At 42.5% G+C, this 14,038-nt stretch overlaps 1 protein-coding gene across 1 annotated transcript; it reads right to left on the bottom strand.

Moving 5' to 3' along the window:
• Nucleotides 1–4,635: 4,635 nt before the first annotated feature.
• On the bottom strand, nt 4,636–4,899 carry LOC104829541 (chromosome unknown open reading frame, human C2orf88). Its single transcript, XM_010563855.1, has one exon. It carries the CDS (start codon nt 4,897–4,899, stop codon nt 4,636–4,638), a length of 264 nt encoding a protein of 87 aa, XP_010562157.1.
• Nucleotides 4,900–14,038: the final 9,139 nt, after the last annotated feature.

The following is a 14,038-nucleotide window of genomic DNA, read 5'->3' as shown; positions in this document are numbered from 1 at the left end:
TTGAAGTTACACGACATAACCAGAGCCCCTTGATAAAAGTATAATCTTTTGGGGGGGGGATAAAATTAATTTTTCTATTGTGCATGCAACACATCGCTACTAATCTTTCTTCAACAGTAAGACTGCATGCTTTTTTATGGTTAATCAAATCATGTATCAGTATCTCTTCCTACTTGTTGCTACAGTTATAGGCAGGTCACAAATACAAATTTTGGACTCTCTGATGAACCACTGGGACTAAAAGAAGAAAACTTTTGTTCAAATTATGTAGCCAGTAATCAACACTGGGGAATCAAAAAGTCAGAGCTACAGCAGAACCGTTACGGAGTTTTCAACATTGGGCAGTTTTTGTTACCGGCGGTAATGGTCTGCACTGGTTTAAGGCTCCTTCCTTCCTAGAAGCTGTTGCCTGGAAACAAAGTCCAGGAAATTCAGACATCAAGGTGAACTACTAGAGTGACTTTCAAAGAATTAGAGGTGAGCAAAACGGAGAGCAAAATCAAGAAAAAATGGCACCTTGCTTTGTCACTAGAATCTTTAAGATAAAATTGTGAAAATTTCAGCTGTGAGTTAATGTTACCATGTACAACTTTGTTATGAGACAGTCCTTGATTTTATTTTCAAAAGCAGTTGAGAGATTTCATTAATACCTTTTGGGTAATCCTGAAAATCTGACTTGAATTTCTACCTCATGCTGGTTCTGTAAGAAATGCAAACCACGCCCCTTATTTTTTAAAAATGTTATATGTTTTAGATTCTTAAACAATTAGTATTTTTATTTTTAAAAAATTAGTTCATTCAATTATTTTTGTACAAAAGGAGCAATCTTCAGCGACTATATTTAAGAACACAGTAATCCCCAGGAAGCAGGGATCATACCTTCTCTGATTGAAAAGGACTTAAAACGTTTTAGCAAGAGTATACTTCTGAATCAATAAACTTTGACTTGCATGTTCAGTTGCTTCCAAAATTTATGTGAACAGGAATTACCCAAACTCACGGTAACAAGATCCTGTCCAATCTGTGCATTTTTATCAAATAAAAGTCATACAAGCAGATGGTAAGTTTAATTTTATTTGGTCCACAAGAAAATATTTTCCAGAAAAAATATTGTAAAAATATATTGTAGTGTGTTTTATTTGGGAATACTGATGTGTCTTACTCCAGAAATATCAATTTTACAAAGCTGTGCTGCAGTTAATGTGTTTTGAACCATTATTAGAATATCAAGACAGTCACATTGTACCCACTCAGACTATACTTACGTTTCCTGGAGAAAATATAAAGCATATGTATTTTTAACTCCTAGATAGAAGTAAACGGTTTTGCGAAGTATGCCAGTCCCATACTGGAGTGCCTTTATTACACAAAGTCAGGTCAAAGAATCAGTGGCAACTTAGTTGGAAAGCCACTGTAAGTGGATTTATAAGACTATAGGACAGCTTAGAGTAATCTAATGATAAGTAAACAGATGTAATTTTATTTAGGTAAAGAATTTTTTATATTTGTTAGTATTATGTATTAAAAATACAGCAGAACTCTGGCAAGAGATCTCCTTTGATCTATTACCAGATTGTAGTATTGAACAGATATAATTTTTTTTTTTTTATTAAGAGTAAGCGCATTATTTTTTAAGGACAGTGTCCTGTAAGAGATTGTTTTCCTAGTGAGAAGCTGTCTCCCTGTTGTTTGTAAGCTTATTTGCTTTCCATTTGCTGCATGCTTTTCCTGAAGTGCCAATGTCATAGAAAGCATCATAAACCAGCTGGAATTGCACTTCAGGCCATATTGAAGCTGCTGTAATCTTCAAGCATTAATGAGGGAAGACAAGCTTTGTTGTTGCAGGTAAGGACTGGTTGGACATAACAAGCAGCAGGTGATTCAGTCGCTATCGCGTTATGGGTGGCTCTCTGAGCAAGCAGCGCAGCTATCCCACACAGCAAGTATTCCAAAAGGAAGCTCACTGCAATGCATGTTTAATTATACCTAGGTAACTTTCTCCTTTGAGGAAATTTTGAGTCTTTATCAGTACAGATACGATGATGTGACTTTAGGCTATTTTATATTATTTTATAATCCTGCCTGCTGTTGGACTGTGCAGTGGCAGCCTGCCAATAGAGAAGCTGTTTCAAAAGTGCATCTGTTATACTGACTCCAGAAGAGTGTCAGATGCTAAGGCTACATCCAAAGAAAGGATGTGAGACATTGGAACACCTAACTCCCTGTGGCAGCCACCAAGGTATTTGTACAAGGGTCAAGACAGATATACCTAAATGCACTCCTAAACCGAGTGCTGTTTTCTATCTGCTATTCACCTATCTGGTAATATGTCTATGGTATGGAGTTTGGGCTTTTTTTTTTCTTTTTCTGTTTTTTTTTTGTTTTGTTTTGTTTTTTTTTAATTACTGTCTTTGGCAATGTTAACATTCTTGAGTCAAGACTAACGTTACAGAAAGGTTGGCCTTTTTTTGTAATAAAGCTTTATTTTAGCTATAATAAGAATAGGAATCTTTTTTAATACTATGGTTAAGCAATATCCAGTTAATATGTACTGATCTGATCAGTGTTTTGGTTTTGCTTTTTAATTCACCCAAGTATGCAGCAGAGGTTTTTTTAGATAGAGCAAATGTAGGGTATCATCTAATGTTTTACATAGTTTAGAGCTTCAATGAACATCACTGTTAGCAGCAGAATTTAAATGGGCCATAATACCTTAGTCCCACTTTACATGTGGTTTCAAAGACTATGTTACTTCATAGACCAGGCGTTATAACATGAGCAGATTTTGTTCCCTTTTTCAGCAAAAGCCTGAGAACAGTCTTCATAGCAGGGTCTAGTCTGGTGACTGAAGTAATGGCAGTCTTGTGCTGTGTTACAGAGAAGCATTTTTCATCCTTTGCTCTTGATAACAACCACTTCCCCATATAGGTGAACTTCAAATAACTAAGTTTGTGTCAGAAAGTTTGCAAAACAGCTCAATTCATAGACTGTCTTATGTCTGAGAATAAGCTAAAAATAACGATTTACATGGTCCTCGTTCTGCTTGTTTCCCATTGCTTGAAAAATCATGCTTTATATCATTTACTAGAACTACGTGTACCTTTTAAAAATAGTAACAGTTTTTGCCAGTATGGAAAGCATTTTTCTATAAAATGAAGACATAAAATGGAAAAGCACTTTGATCTAGGAAAAAACCCCTACGTCTTTTAAACTGGCTATAACAGAAAAAGGAACAAACAGGTGCTAATAACCCAAGCTTTTACAAGGCATTCACTTTGTATAAAATGTCAGCAAAATTACAGCTTTAAGATGGCTATGATTAATTTATGCCTTTCTTGATATCTCAAATGCTAGTTATGAGTGCAGTAGGTCAGGCTGCAAGTCCTGGAGAGGCAGGGTGCAGTGTGTGGATGCAAGCTAGATCAAACCGGTAAAGAATGTAGCCCTTTAGCTTTCGGCCTAAGGCTTATTCACTAATTCAGTGCATGGCTCAGGCTTTAGGTTGCTGTAGCTCATATTTGCATCCCCATACACAGTTTTACCAGCAGGTAAGCGATGAGCCTACAGAAGCTGAAGGAAGGTATACTGTCCCAAGGGTGTTACTTTAGAGTGAAATTTTAGTGTAATGCAGCCATAGGTCCCATGAAACAAATAGTCCTAAAACATTGTTACGCCCCTGAAGGTTCATTTCACTAGTTAGCCTCAGTAGTTTTTGCACAACTATCTGGGTTACAGAAAAAAAACAAAACCACAAAACACAAAAGAACCCCCCCCCAAAACCAGCACCCTAACAGAAAAAAAAACCCCAAACCCAAAACCCCAAACCAAAAAAACCCGAACAGCCTTGTTCCGAACACAGTGATCAGGTGTCGTTAAACTATCTTACTGCAGGATCTTCGAGAATAGCCTTCATGCATTTACAGAAGCCAGAGCATCTGTTAATTATAATGCACTGTTTATCAATATTGTAATGTTTTTCACTGGTTCACTTAAGAATGGAAGTTGAATAGTATCATAATCCATATGGTTCCCTGAATACTGCTTGGTTTTATAGAATGCTTCTCATCACCTTCATTATTTTGTGGTTTACAGATTTAGTCAGGTCAAAGAATCAAAGTAAAATTTATGACAGCAGTTTTCTTTGCTACATGCAGACCTTGGTTTCACTTTAGCAAAATGCGGACAAATTTGCCAAGCATAGAGAGTTCTTCTCTTTTCACCTACAAACTGGCCAGTGATTTTTTTATGCAGTACATAAAAATAATCCACGCTTTGTTGTTAAGCATCTTTGGGGCCTCTGTGGCAGTGCTTGTACAGTTGCAGGGCAGCCACATTCTTCTCATCCTCTTTTTTTAACACTAATTTCTGATCACATTCAACACATACAAAGACAGAATATACTCAACATACGGCCAATAACAAATGACACTTGATTAATAGATTCTACTGTAATCCAATTAGTTTCTTAGCAATACAGATTAGAAGGCAAATTTTTTCAGCCTCTCCTTGCAAACATTCATATAGTGGCATTATGCTCAAATCACAGCTGATTTTACTTTATTTGCACTAGTACCAAATACAAACTGCTTAACAGACAGGACACTCACTGTGAAGACAGTCCTTGCCAGTCAGGGCTCAGGGCACATCACTTTCAATAAAAGGGATGTCGCTGTATTTGCTTTCAGTCACTGCCCACTGTTTCACCGCCTGATCAAGAATCTCACGGGAGAGACGGTGTGCATAGTCTAGCACTATAGTGCTTGATGGACTTCTCTCATCCACCTTCACTGCTATCAGTGATGATTTCTCCCCAGTGCATCCTTCGTTACCTTCCCCGATCCTTTCATCCTGGATAGCATTTGAACCTGGAAAGGCATCCTTGGATTTGATGCATCCCATGGTACATTTGAAAACGCAGCTGCAGAATTCAGTTCAACAGCATGTTTTGATAATCTGGAAATGGTTTCGTTGTTTGATGCACAGTGTTGCTGCTTCTTGCCAGTGGTTCGTGTTATTTTCAAAGAACAGAACGTCTCCTTTTGTGCTTCTTTACTTCTGAAGAAATCTGTCAAAATAGTGTTTCGTATAAACACAATAAATAGTTTACCATTCTGATTGAGGTCAAAGGAAAGCTAAATCCACTACAGATGCTTGTAGAAGCAACTTTAATAAATCTCTTCATGGTGTGCGTAAAATGGTTTTGTCAGGAACATCCATCTACTACTTGACCTGAATTCAAGCTGCCTTTGAATGCAATTCCTAGTACGTGATGTAAGCCATCTAGGAACGTAAAGGTCTCAGGAAACAAACAAACAAACAAACAAATCTATGTTTCCTCCAAACTGACAATGCAGTGCTCTTTTCCTGAATCTGTAAACAAATACTGTTTAACTCCAGTGACTGCTGCTGCTAAAGAAAATAAAAACAAACCCCCAAAACAGCCCACAGAAGCACCATACAACCACCACCTAACGAGAGCCTTGTGTCATAGCTGTTGTACACCCTTTGGGCAGGAGTGACACTAATTCTCAGCGTCATTCTGCTGTTGCTTAAGGAGGCTTGAGCACACAGTCACGGGAAGGTATTCATGAGGAACAAGAGCTGCTTTTTGTTTTTTCCCTTGAGAGGTTTGGGAAAGCAGCAGCGGACTGCTGTGTTCAAGGCAGTTCTGACAGAGCTAGAGCACCATTCTTACTAAAACAGGACAACTCCACATCTAGAGAAGGGAAAGTGAGGAACGAAACACCTGACGGGATCCTTTTGTCAGACTCAAGAATCAGAATTGCTCAGCCCCAAATTCTGGTATATGTTTTTTTGTTTAATAGCGTACAAAGCTGTTTCTCAGGCTACTTTGTCTATGAAGGCAAAGCAGAATCTCATGGTATGCCTGACTTCGCGTGGTATGAGCTTACCCGCTTATCAGAGTTAATAGACTGCCAGCCAAAATAAAGACTGTGCTGCACAAAAACCAACTGTTCCCTACAGCTTCACCCGATGACGTTGTACTAAGGTCAGCCAAAGTTAAAGGGTTTTCTGTAAATAGCCTTTGAAAACATAATCATGGCAAAGATGTTAAGCCTTATTTATTTGCTTTATATACTGGGGTAGACAGGGGCTCCAATGCAGTAACCTGATCGCAGGCAAATATTTGCAGAGGAAATCCCATTTGCAGGCAAATGGTGCTTCACAGGTAGGACGGGACTTCCCCAGTCTAGCAGCCGACTCATGAGAACCCGGTTCATGGTGACAAGCTTCCCTCCTCTTTCTGCTAGTTCACAGAAACATCACTACCTGTTTAGAAAACAATTTGTAGGGCTGAAGCGCCAGCACTCAGAAGTGGTGGTTGGTGTTCTGGCAGAAAGTCAGACCTAAAAGGCTTCTGAAACCATGAAGTACATACAAATGTTTTCATACCTCTAGCTTTGTGTCAGAACATTTCAGCGTTTTACAGAAATGTTTGTAAATCACTTTAATAAAATTCAGTTAAGTTTCTTTTGTGCGTAATGACATGCTGTAGCATGTGCCAGTGTATTTTAGAATAGGCAGTACAGTTAACAAGCCTGTAACATAAACCCTGCTGCTAGCATTTGTAGTTTTACCCAACACAGAGGAGAGCTAAGCTATCAGTGAGATTTTTATTGTAATAACTTGTTATTAAATGAGTAGAAGGAAGGATTCCCTTCACTGCACAAGAAACCACATTTATGCCTACGGAGGTTTATAAAAAAAACCCATGAGCTTTATACCCATGTCTATCAACTGCATACATTGATGAAACTTAAAAAGCTTACAGAACATGCTTACAGACCAGAGGCCAAGGAGATGTCTGAAAGCAATTCAGACATCTGAATAATTCAAAACTGCCTAATAGTAATATCTTGTGCATGTCTAATTTCAATATTTACCATTAATAAAACATTAATCAAAATAATTTCCACTTGCTCTTCTGGAGCTCAAAGTATCTAATATGGCAAAGAATCACTAATAGCACTTATAACCCAACATTGCTGATACCTGAAAGCTGCAGTCTTTATCCAGCCAAGGTAATACACAAGCTTCACTGGGAGGTGCCCAGGTATGCTGTCCAATCCCTTCTCACCACACTACTGGTAACAATTAGAAGTTTTAGATTAGATACCGTGTCCTCCGTAGGCTTAGCCAGAACTGTAAGTATTGTAGATTTAAACCTCAGATTCCCCAGCCATACAAATGCTCTTTGCCACAGTTGATGTAACAACCTATTTTACTAGAGTTTCACCCCTGATGCTTTGTTGAATGACTATTCATGTTTGGATTTTTTTACCTACATTTGAAGCCATATTATTTTATACGTTATCCTAATTTTTTGCATTTTTTAAAGGAGGTCTGTTGAATGGTAGCCAGCTTTAGTTAGCATTTTATCATTGTTTTAAGATGTTTCCATCCTACAGCTGGAGACTTCCTTTCCTCTTCTGTTAGGGGACACCAGCAGATGAGTTAGTGTCTAGCAGAAAGAAGGAGGGAATGTGAGTAGAGGGAGGACAAACATCTCCTGAAGTAGGTAGGGAGAAGGTCCCTAGGTCAGCATCTTCGTCTGCAGGATTCACCTCTGTTCCCACCTTCTTACCTCTGCCTTTTAATTTGGGCTAAATGAAATGTTTGTGTGACTGTCTTACACAGAGGAAGGGGTGGGCTATAAAACTTCTAGATAGCAAGGCATGCAAGACAACTAAATTGTTCCAAATTGATTACTAGTTGAGCTTAAAAGCAGAGTTATCGACCCTAGTTTAAACTCTTGACTGTTGCTCATTTCATTATTTATAGAGCGCAGTACTTTCCTAGTCACTGCAGTAAGTTTTATAGTTTGCCCGCTCTGCTCGAGTTAATAATTGTTGGCACATAAATGATCACAAATGAAGCTGCCCTCAATCTTCTGCCTGCTTTCTTGTTTTTCTGACAACCATTGCTTGCGCATACCTGGTGAAGCGCTATTTAAATCCCCTCCACCTAACTCATCTCCAGAGTGTCGAGTTCTGACAGGGATTTTAACATCTCTAGCTTTCCTCACAATGCTCACAACCTCGGGGGGGGGAAGGCAAAAAAAAAAAAAAAAAAGCAGCTCATTGTACTCCCAGCACGATGTTTCATTCAGTAACTGCACAAGGCAAAATAGTCTGATAGCAGCCTGTTTCCTTCAGTGTCCGAGCTCTAATCTGTTACCAGTTGTGGCTCAGAAACCACTGCATAGATGGTTCGAGGCTCAGGCCAAAACCTCTGCAGATGCAGCTCCTCCCGTGACAAGCTGCTGCGCTTAGCTGGAGGCAGAGGTTAGGGAGCTGCAATCTGCTCTGTTACACTGTCAACCAGGAGTTAAAGCAACACCATCACAAACCTTAACATATCTTCTCTTTATAAAAAGACCAATTTCACAGTAAGTGAAATGTTGATTTAATGAATCTGAAAAAAATACAGGTTCCTGGTTGTGCTCATTTTCAGTGGACGTATAGTCAACATGCTTTTAAATACCTCATTTAACTTCAATACTATAAAGACTGTGTATTATTTTAAGAAGAGTCCTGAAAACAATCGATTCCCTTCCATATGCCTGGAATTGGAATTTCCCAAGGACAAGTTCAGGTGTTGTTTCACCTGTTATGCTACTTACTACATGTGTGCCCTGTGGTAATAGAAGGAGAGAGAAAATACTGAGGGAGTCGTACCAGGTTGCTGAACTCACCTTGCATGAGAGGGTTAAGCAGTCTCTTTGCCACCCTGGCTTTTAAGTGTTTCCTGTCAAGGTAAGTTCATTTCTAACCACTGAAGGAAACAAAACAATGGTAAAAGGATGCCTGCAATTCACTATTATACAATATAAAATACAGGAAAAAAGCATTAATAGCATAACTGCAGTTTTATTTAGATAAGTAAGACTTCTTAAGGTATTAAAATCATCAAGAAGAAATAATTACAAAAGGGTAAATGTGAGCTATCCAAAAATACGTTTCACCTGCCTCTCTGGAATACATCTTCATAGGATGAAGGCAGGCAGAAAAGCAAGAATTTTGCTGTTACACAACATCTCTAGCTATCGCAGGCAAGCAAGTTCCTGCTACCAATTAAACCGTTTCCATCCATAAGACCTTTGAAAAAATCTCCTTGAAGTTCAATGCTATACTGCAAGGAACTGCTTTCTGTAACGCCTTCTGTTACGGCAGTCACCGGATTAAAAGTAAGTCGTACTTTTCAAAATAGCTTCGTGCAGCTTTGCCCAATTGAACACGGCAAGTAATTTCTGCTGTGACAGAGCCAGGCTCCTCCCTTCCCAAACTTTAGGTTCAAATATGACTCCTTGTAACCCGCGTCCAGCCAGGGAGGCTTTTAGGTTTTTATCCCCTCTGTATCCACAAGAGAAGCTCAGTATGCTACTTACCAAAAACACAGCTGCTTTTAACAAGTTGTCCCACTTGTCCCCAGTACAGCACAGACAGCTTCACAACTGGGTCTCTGCAAAGGGAGCCAATAAATAAAACTTAGCACTCGTGAAGATGTCAAAGTTAACGTATCATCACAAAGTTAGATGAATGTGTAGTGCTAGCCTTGCAGAAGACTGTTTGCCTGTTCACCCACAGTATTTGACTTTGACAAAGGTAAAAGGATGATACAGCACTTCAGAAATTAGATTGAATGGCAGGCTGCAACAATTTATACACAGCACCTAACCCCAGGCATACCGCGGGGCCACTGCTTGGGTAGTGGCTCCCATACTACACGCAGGATGCCAACCTCCTTCCACGGCAAGTCCAGTTAAGGACGATGTCAGCATGGATATAGGAAGGGTAACATGCCAGCATCTGGAGCGCACCATCTTTTGCCTAAGCTTGAAAGTTCTCTCCTGTTTTCCCTTCTCCCTCACCAGCTTCTGCTGAGACCTGGACCTTTATCATCCAAGTGCATAGGGAGAATAGTCAGATAATCACAGTGCTGTCATTACCGTGGAAACAACAAACATTACTCTTTGCTACAAAGATATTCAAACTCAAGGCAGGTGACCCAGCCGACGTACCAGCAGAGGTAAACCAAGCAGCATTTAGGCATCCAGACCTCTGAACTGCACCTAATCACATTAAATATTTACATCCTCCATGTAATAATGGAGAGAAACAGAAACCCAGAACATCCTACGTCTGCCTTTCCTCTCCCTAACAAGGTGGGATGTTATTCAGGAGGACACATGATATTATGCCTTTGGATATTCTGCAGTTTTGAACGGAGCAGTGGCACATAGATGGTAGAGGGATGAATCATTCACTTAGCGCACAGCATCGCCTCCATCGCTGCGGGACTCAGAGGCTCCCTGCGCAGAGCAGCCCCAGGCAGGGGCTCTCAAAGCAGTCCAGTCCACCAGTTTTCATTTCTGCCTCTCCTCAACATCCAGTTTTCTGCGAATCCTACAGAGGAGACGCACTGTAGTAACATTTATTATAAAGACTCCTTCTAATCGTAGGAAAAGGAAGCTTTAAAAAGCTAGACTTATTTTAAGATGAGCACAATTCCCAAGATCCAGCTACCGCAGGCAATCACTGAAATACCCAAATACCCCCAAACAACTCTCATTCCTCGCAGGGCTATCCTCTTCCTCTCCTGTCACTTGCTGCCGAGGAGAGATAAGAGCTACAGATTAGAAAGGGCTGGATGCAGGAACGGCAAACAACTGCTCTGCAGGATTAGCATGTAAGTGAAAGTCTCCTGGTTATCTGCCTCAGGGTACACGCTGGAATTTCAAAGGCTTGGGTTCCCCCCCATGACCAGAATTGATAAAACTTTTGCAGGCTTCTTAGCCAGTTTGTAACTGAATGGGAAACAACACACTCGCTTTTCAGAAACAGCCATAACCTCTAGCTTACTTCAAAAGGCTTTTCAGTAACAGGTCAGTTGATGTAGAAAGCAAAGGTGAAGTACAGCAAGGAACATAGAGGTGAAGATACCAATAGTTCAGAAAACAGCAATGCTAGTAGGTACAGTCCTCAGCAGCCACAAGGTTAGTTTTCATCCAGGAAAAAAAAGTCTTGTTAAAAGTAAAGAACACCACGGGCTTGGTAGCTGTCTAATTTCATGAAAGCAAAACTGTACGCAGTCAGCCTGTCCTGAAATCCTCCCTCCAGTACAGCATTTATTTATCGGAATTGCACGCAGCTTGGAGAGCATCCTGAAGGAAAGAGGGGAAGAGAATGCTGAAAACTTCTTACAGGCTCTGCTCTCATTTTAACTTAGCTGCTTGTCCAAGAAACCATACGTAGAATCATAGAACAGTGTAAGTTGGAAGGGACCTTAAAGACCATCTAGTTCCAGCCCCCCTGCCATGGGCAGGGACACCTTCCACTAGACCAGGTTGCTCAAAGCCCCATCCAGCCTCACAACATAATACTGTTTTCTCCCAATTAGGACAGAAATACGTACAATGTATTAATTCTGCTTGATTTTTCAATGCCTGATGGTTTTTCCCCCAATGTCTCAGAACACAAGTAAGTAGACATTTATCAGTACAGACTCTCTGCCAGACCACGGACAAGGGAGAACATTAACTTAACCTACCCTCATCCAAACAAGAGTGGGATGCCTACTGTTGTTGAAAGCCTGTTTTCTAGATGAGGAAAAGTGGACCAATAGATTTCCTTAGCAAGTGAGGCCTCGGAGCAAGGTTGTAGAAGAAAGGGCATGAAGAAGATGCAGAGCTTCTCAGGAACTCCATCCGCAGGAAATTTAGCCAAGATTTAAGGAACCCAACTACAGAACTTAGAGGAATGCCTTGGTTCAGAGGAAGGAAAAGCTACTGGTCATAGAGGAGATCTGAAACTCTCTAAGAACCCAAATACAAAATAATGCTCAAAACTGGGGAGTGAGCAGAAACAAAATATAAGAAATGGACATAAAGTTTTTAACATAGATGTTCAGCTGTGTCCTTGCCCTGCGCAACATGGGAAGGTACGTGTTCAACACATCTTTCAGCAAAGCCCACAGTTCTTGCAATTATTAGCCCACCCCCCATATATATTAGCTGCAAATCTATAGCCTGAAGACGACCCCCACAAACATTTTCTCCATAGCAGGGGAAAACGGAAGGCGTACCACCAAAGGACGTCAGAGACACTGGCCAAGTCCCACACTGACGTTAGACCGCTCCAAAGCATGGCATGGGGTCCAAACGAAGCAGCCTGTTGGTTTATTACAATGCCGTGACTCTGCTTTGAATGAACGAGAGCGGAAACTGGTATTTTCCTATATATACTGCAAAACTTCCATCCCAACAAGTCAGTTGTGCAGTCACAGCCTACCTTTTAACAGCCTACCTTCAGGAACACGTTAAAACATCAAGCTACTTATACTCACTCTAAAGCTTCGGATGTAGCCTTGTTTATAAAGGGTTATTCCTGTCCTCCACAGGTGCCAGCCAAAGACAGACTGCTGCAGATGACGAACGGGGATGCACAAATCTTTACAAGCAAGACAGCCCCTCCTGCCGTTGTCACTGGCTGCTGCCCAGCCTGGGATTCCTGCCAGTGAGAACTGATGAGCAGCAGCAGGTAAAACAGTGGATCAGTATCTCACTCTGACAGCCGTGTTTTATTGTAGTATCTGTCACAAGACTCAACTACGAACATAGGGAGCTGCAGATCATAAGGTATGAATGAGGCGCGTTGGTTTGCTTTGTGATGCCCTTACAAAGGCAAAGGCCCCACTGGATTAATGCAAATGAAAGTCAGAAGGAAGGAGATGGCCAGGATCTGCCCAAGATCAAGCAGAGAAGAGTACAAGAGAAGCAGCACACAACCCCATTCTGTTCTTTAACCTCCCTATACAGAAGCCAATTGTAAAACTGGGAATCGGAAAGAGGAATGCAACAGAAGACCCATTTTTCCACGTCTCGCGCAGGAACGCGCAGGAAAACACAGCCCCGTGTTTTAAAATCACAGCGACGTTACTAACGATTGGCAGAAATCGGCCGAGGAGTAAGAGAACAAAGTGAGGAGTTAACGACCGGATGCTCCAGCTGTACGAAAGCTGCCCAGAACCGCAGTGAAGAACCACGTCAGCCTTAAAAATCACGCCGTCTCACGGCTCTCCCCCAGTATTCGCTCTCTCGAATTTCATCGCTCCCAACGTGCCAGCTTCTACTTCTAAGAGAGTTGCCGCCTTCGGGCCCAAGCAGCGGGGCGGCCGGCAGCCAGGCGAAGCGGTCGCGCCCCGCGCAGCTGGCGGCACTGCCGGCTCTGCCCCCAGGACCCTGCCCACGGAACCACGTTGGCCCTGGAGACACGAGCGTCGCTAGGCTCTACCCAGCCCCTCGCGTGACCGGCGCAAACCACAGCGGTTTTAAAGAACGGGTTTTCTCCCCAGAGCACGACGTTCGGAAGAAAACTCATTTGTACCTACGTGAAGGTTGAAAGCGCCCCTTTGTTAAGACCATAGCGTGAGCGCCTGTATTTTTCCTTTTTCTTTTCTGTTTTTTTTTTTCCAAATCGCTACAGTGAGACACCCGATTCGGACTCCTGCTTCCTGAACCACGAGAAAGCACAAGACCCTCCACAGGTTTTACGATTTTTGCCACGGCGGACCCTACGCTACCAAACCCGTAGTTCACGACGCGCTAGGGGCAGGCAGCCCGCCCCGCACGGCGTTGCGGGGAAGCCGGGAAAGGGCACTCGCGGCGGAGCAGGGGCGGACGAGAAACCCACCCTCCCTCCCGCCGCCCGGGCCAGCACTCGCGTCCCCCCCGCGGCAGGAAGCCCGCGGACGGGGGAGCGGCCACGCCGCTCGCCTTCCCGCTCGGCGCGGCTCACCTCGCTCTCCGCCGCTCCTCCGGTGATCCCGCGGGACGGCGCCCGGCTGGAGCAGCACCTCCGTTCCCCGCGGTTTCGAGGACTTCGCTGCCAGCGACCTGGCCGCGAGATGGCGGGAGGAGCGAGGCGTCGCCGCCGCCCGTCCCCGAGAGCCCACCTCAAAGCCCGGCTCCTCCTCCATCCCTCCGCAGCACACGCTTGCGAGGCCGAAGGCCGGTCCT

This window comes from Haliaeetus leucocephalus, unplaced genomic scaffold (assembly GCF_000737465.1).
Source record: "Haliaeetus leucocephalus isolate CR32 unplaced genomic scaffold, Haliaeetus_leucocephalus-4.0 Scaffold1, whole genome shotgun sequence".
NCBI classification, from domain to species: domain Eukaryota; kingdom Metazoa; phylum Chordata; class Aves; order Accipitriformes; family Accipitridae; genus Haliaeetus; species Haliaeetus leucocephalus.
This window is presented reverse-complemented; position numbering and strand designations above follow the sequence as displayed.

Coding starts and splice junctions, on each gene's coding strand:
- LOC104829541 (XM_010563855.1), bottom strand. CDS start 4,899: ATGGGATGCATCAAATCCAAGGATGCCTTTCCAGGTTCAAATGCTATC.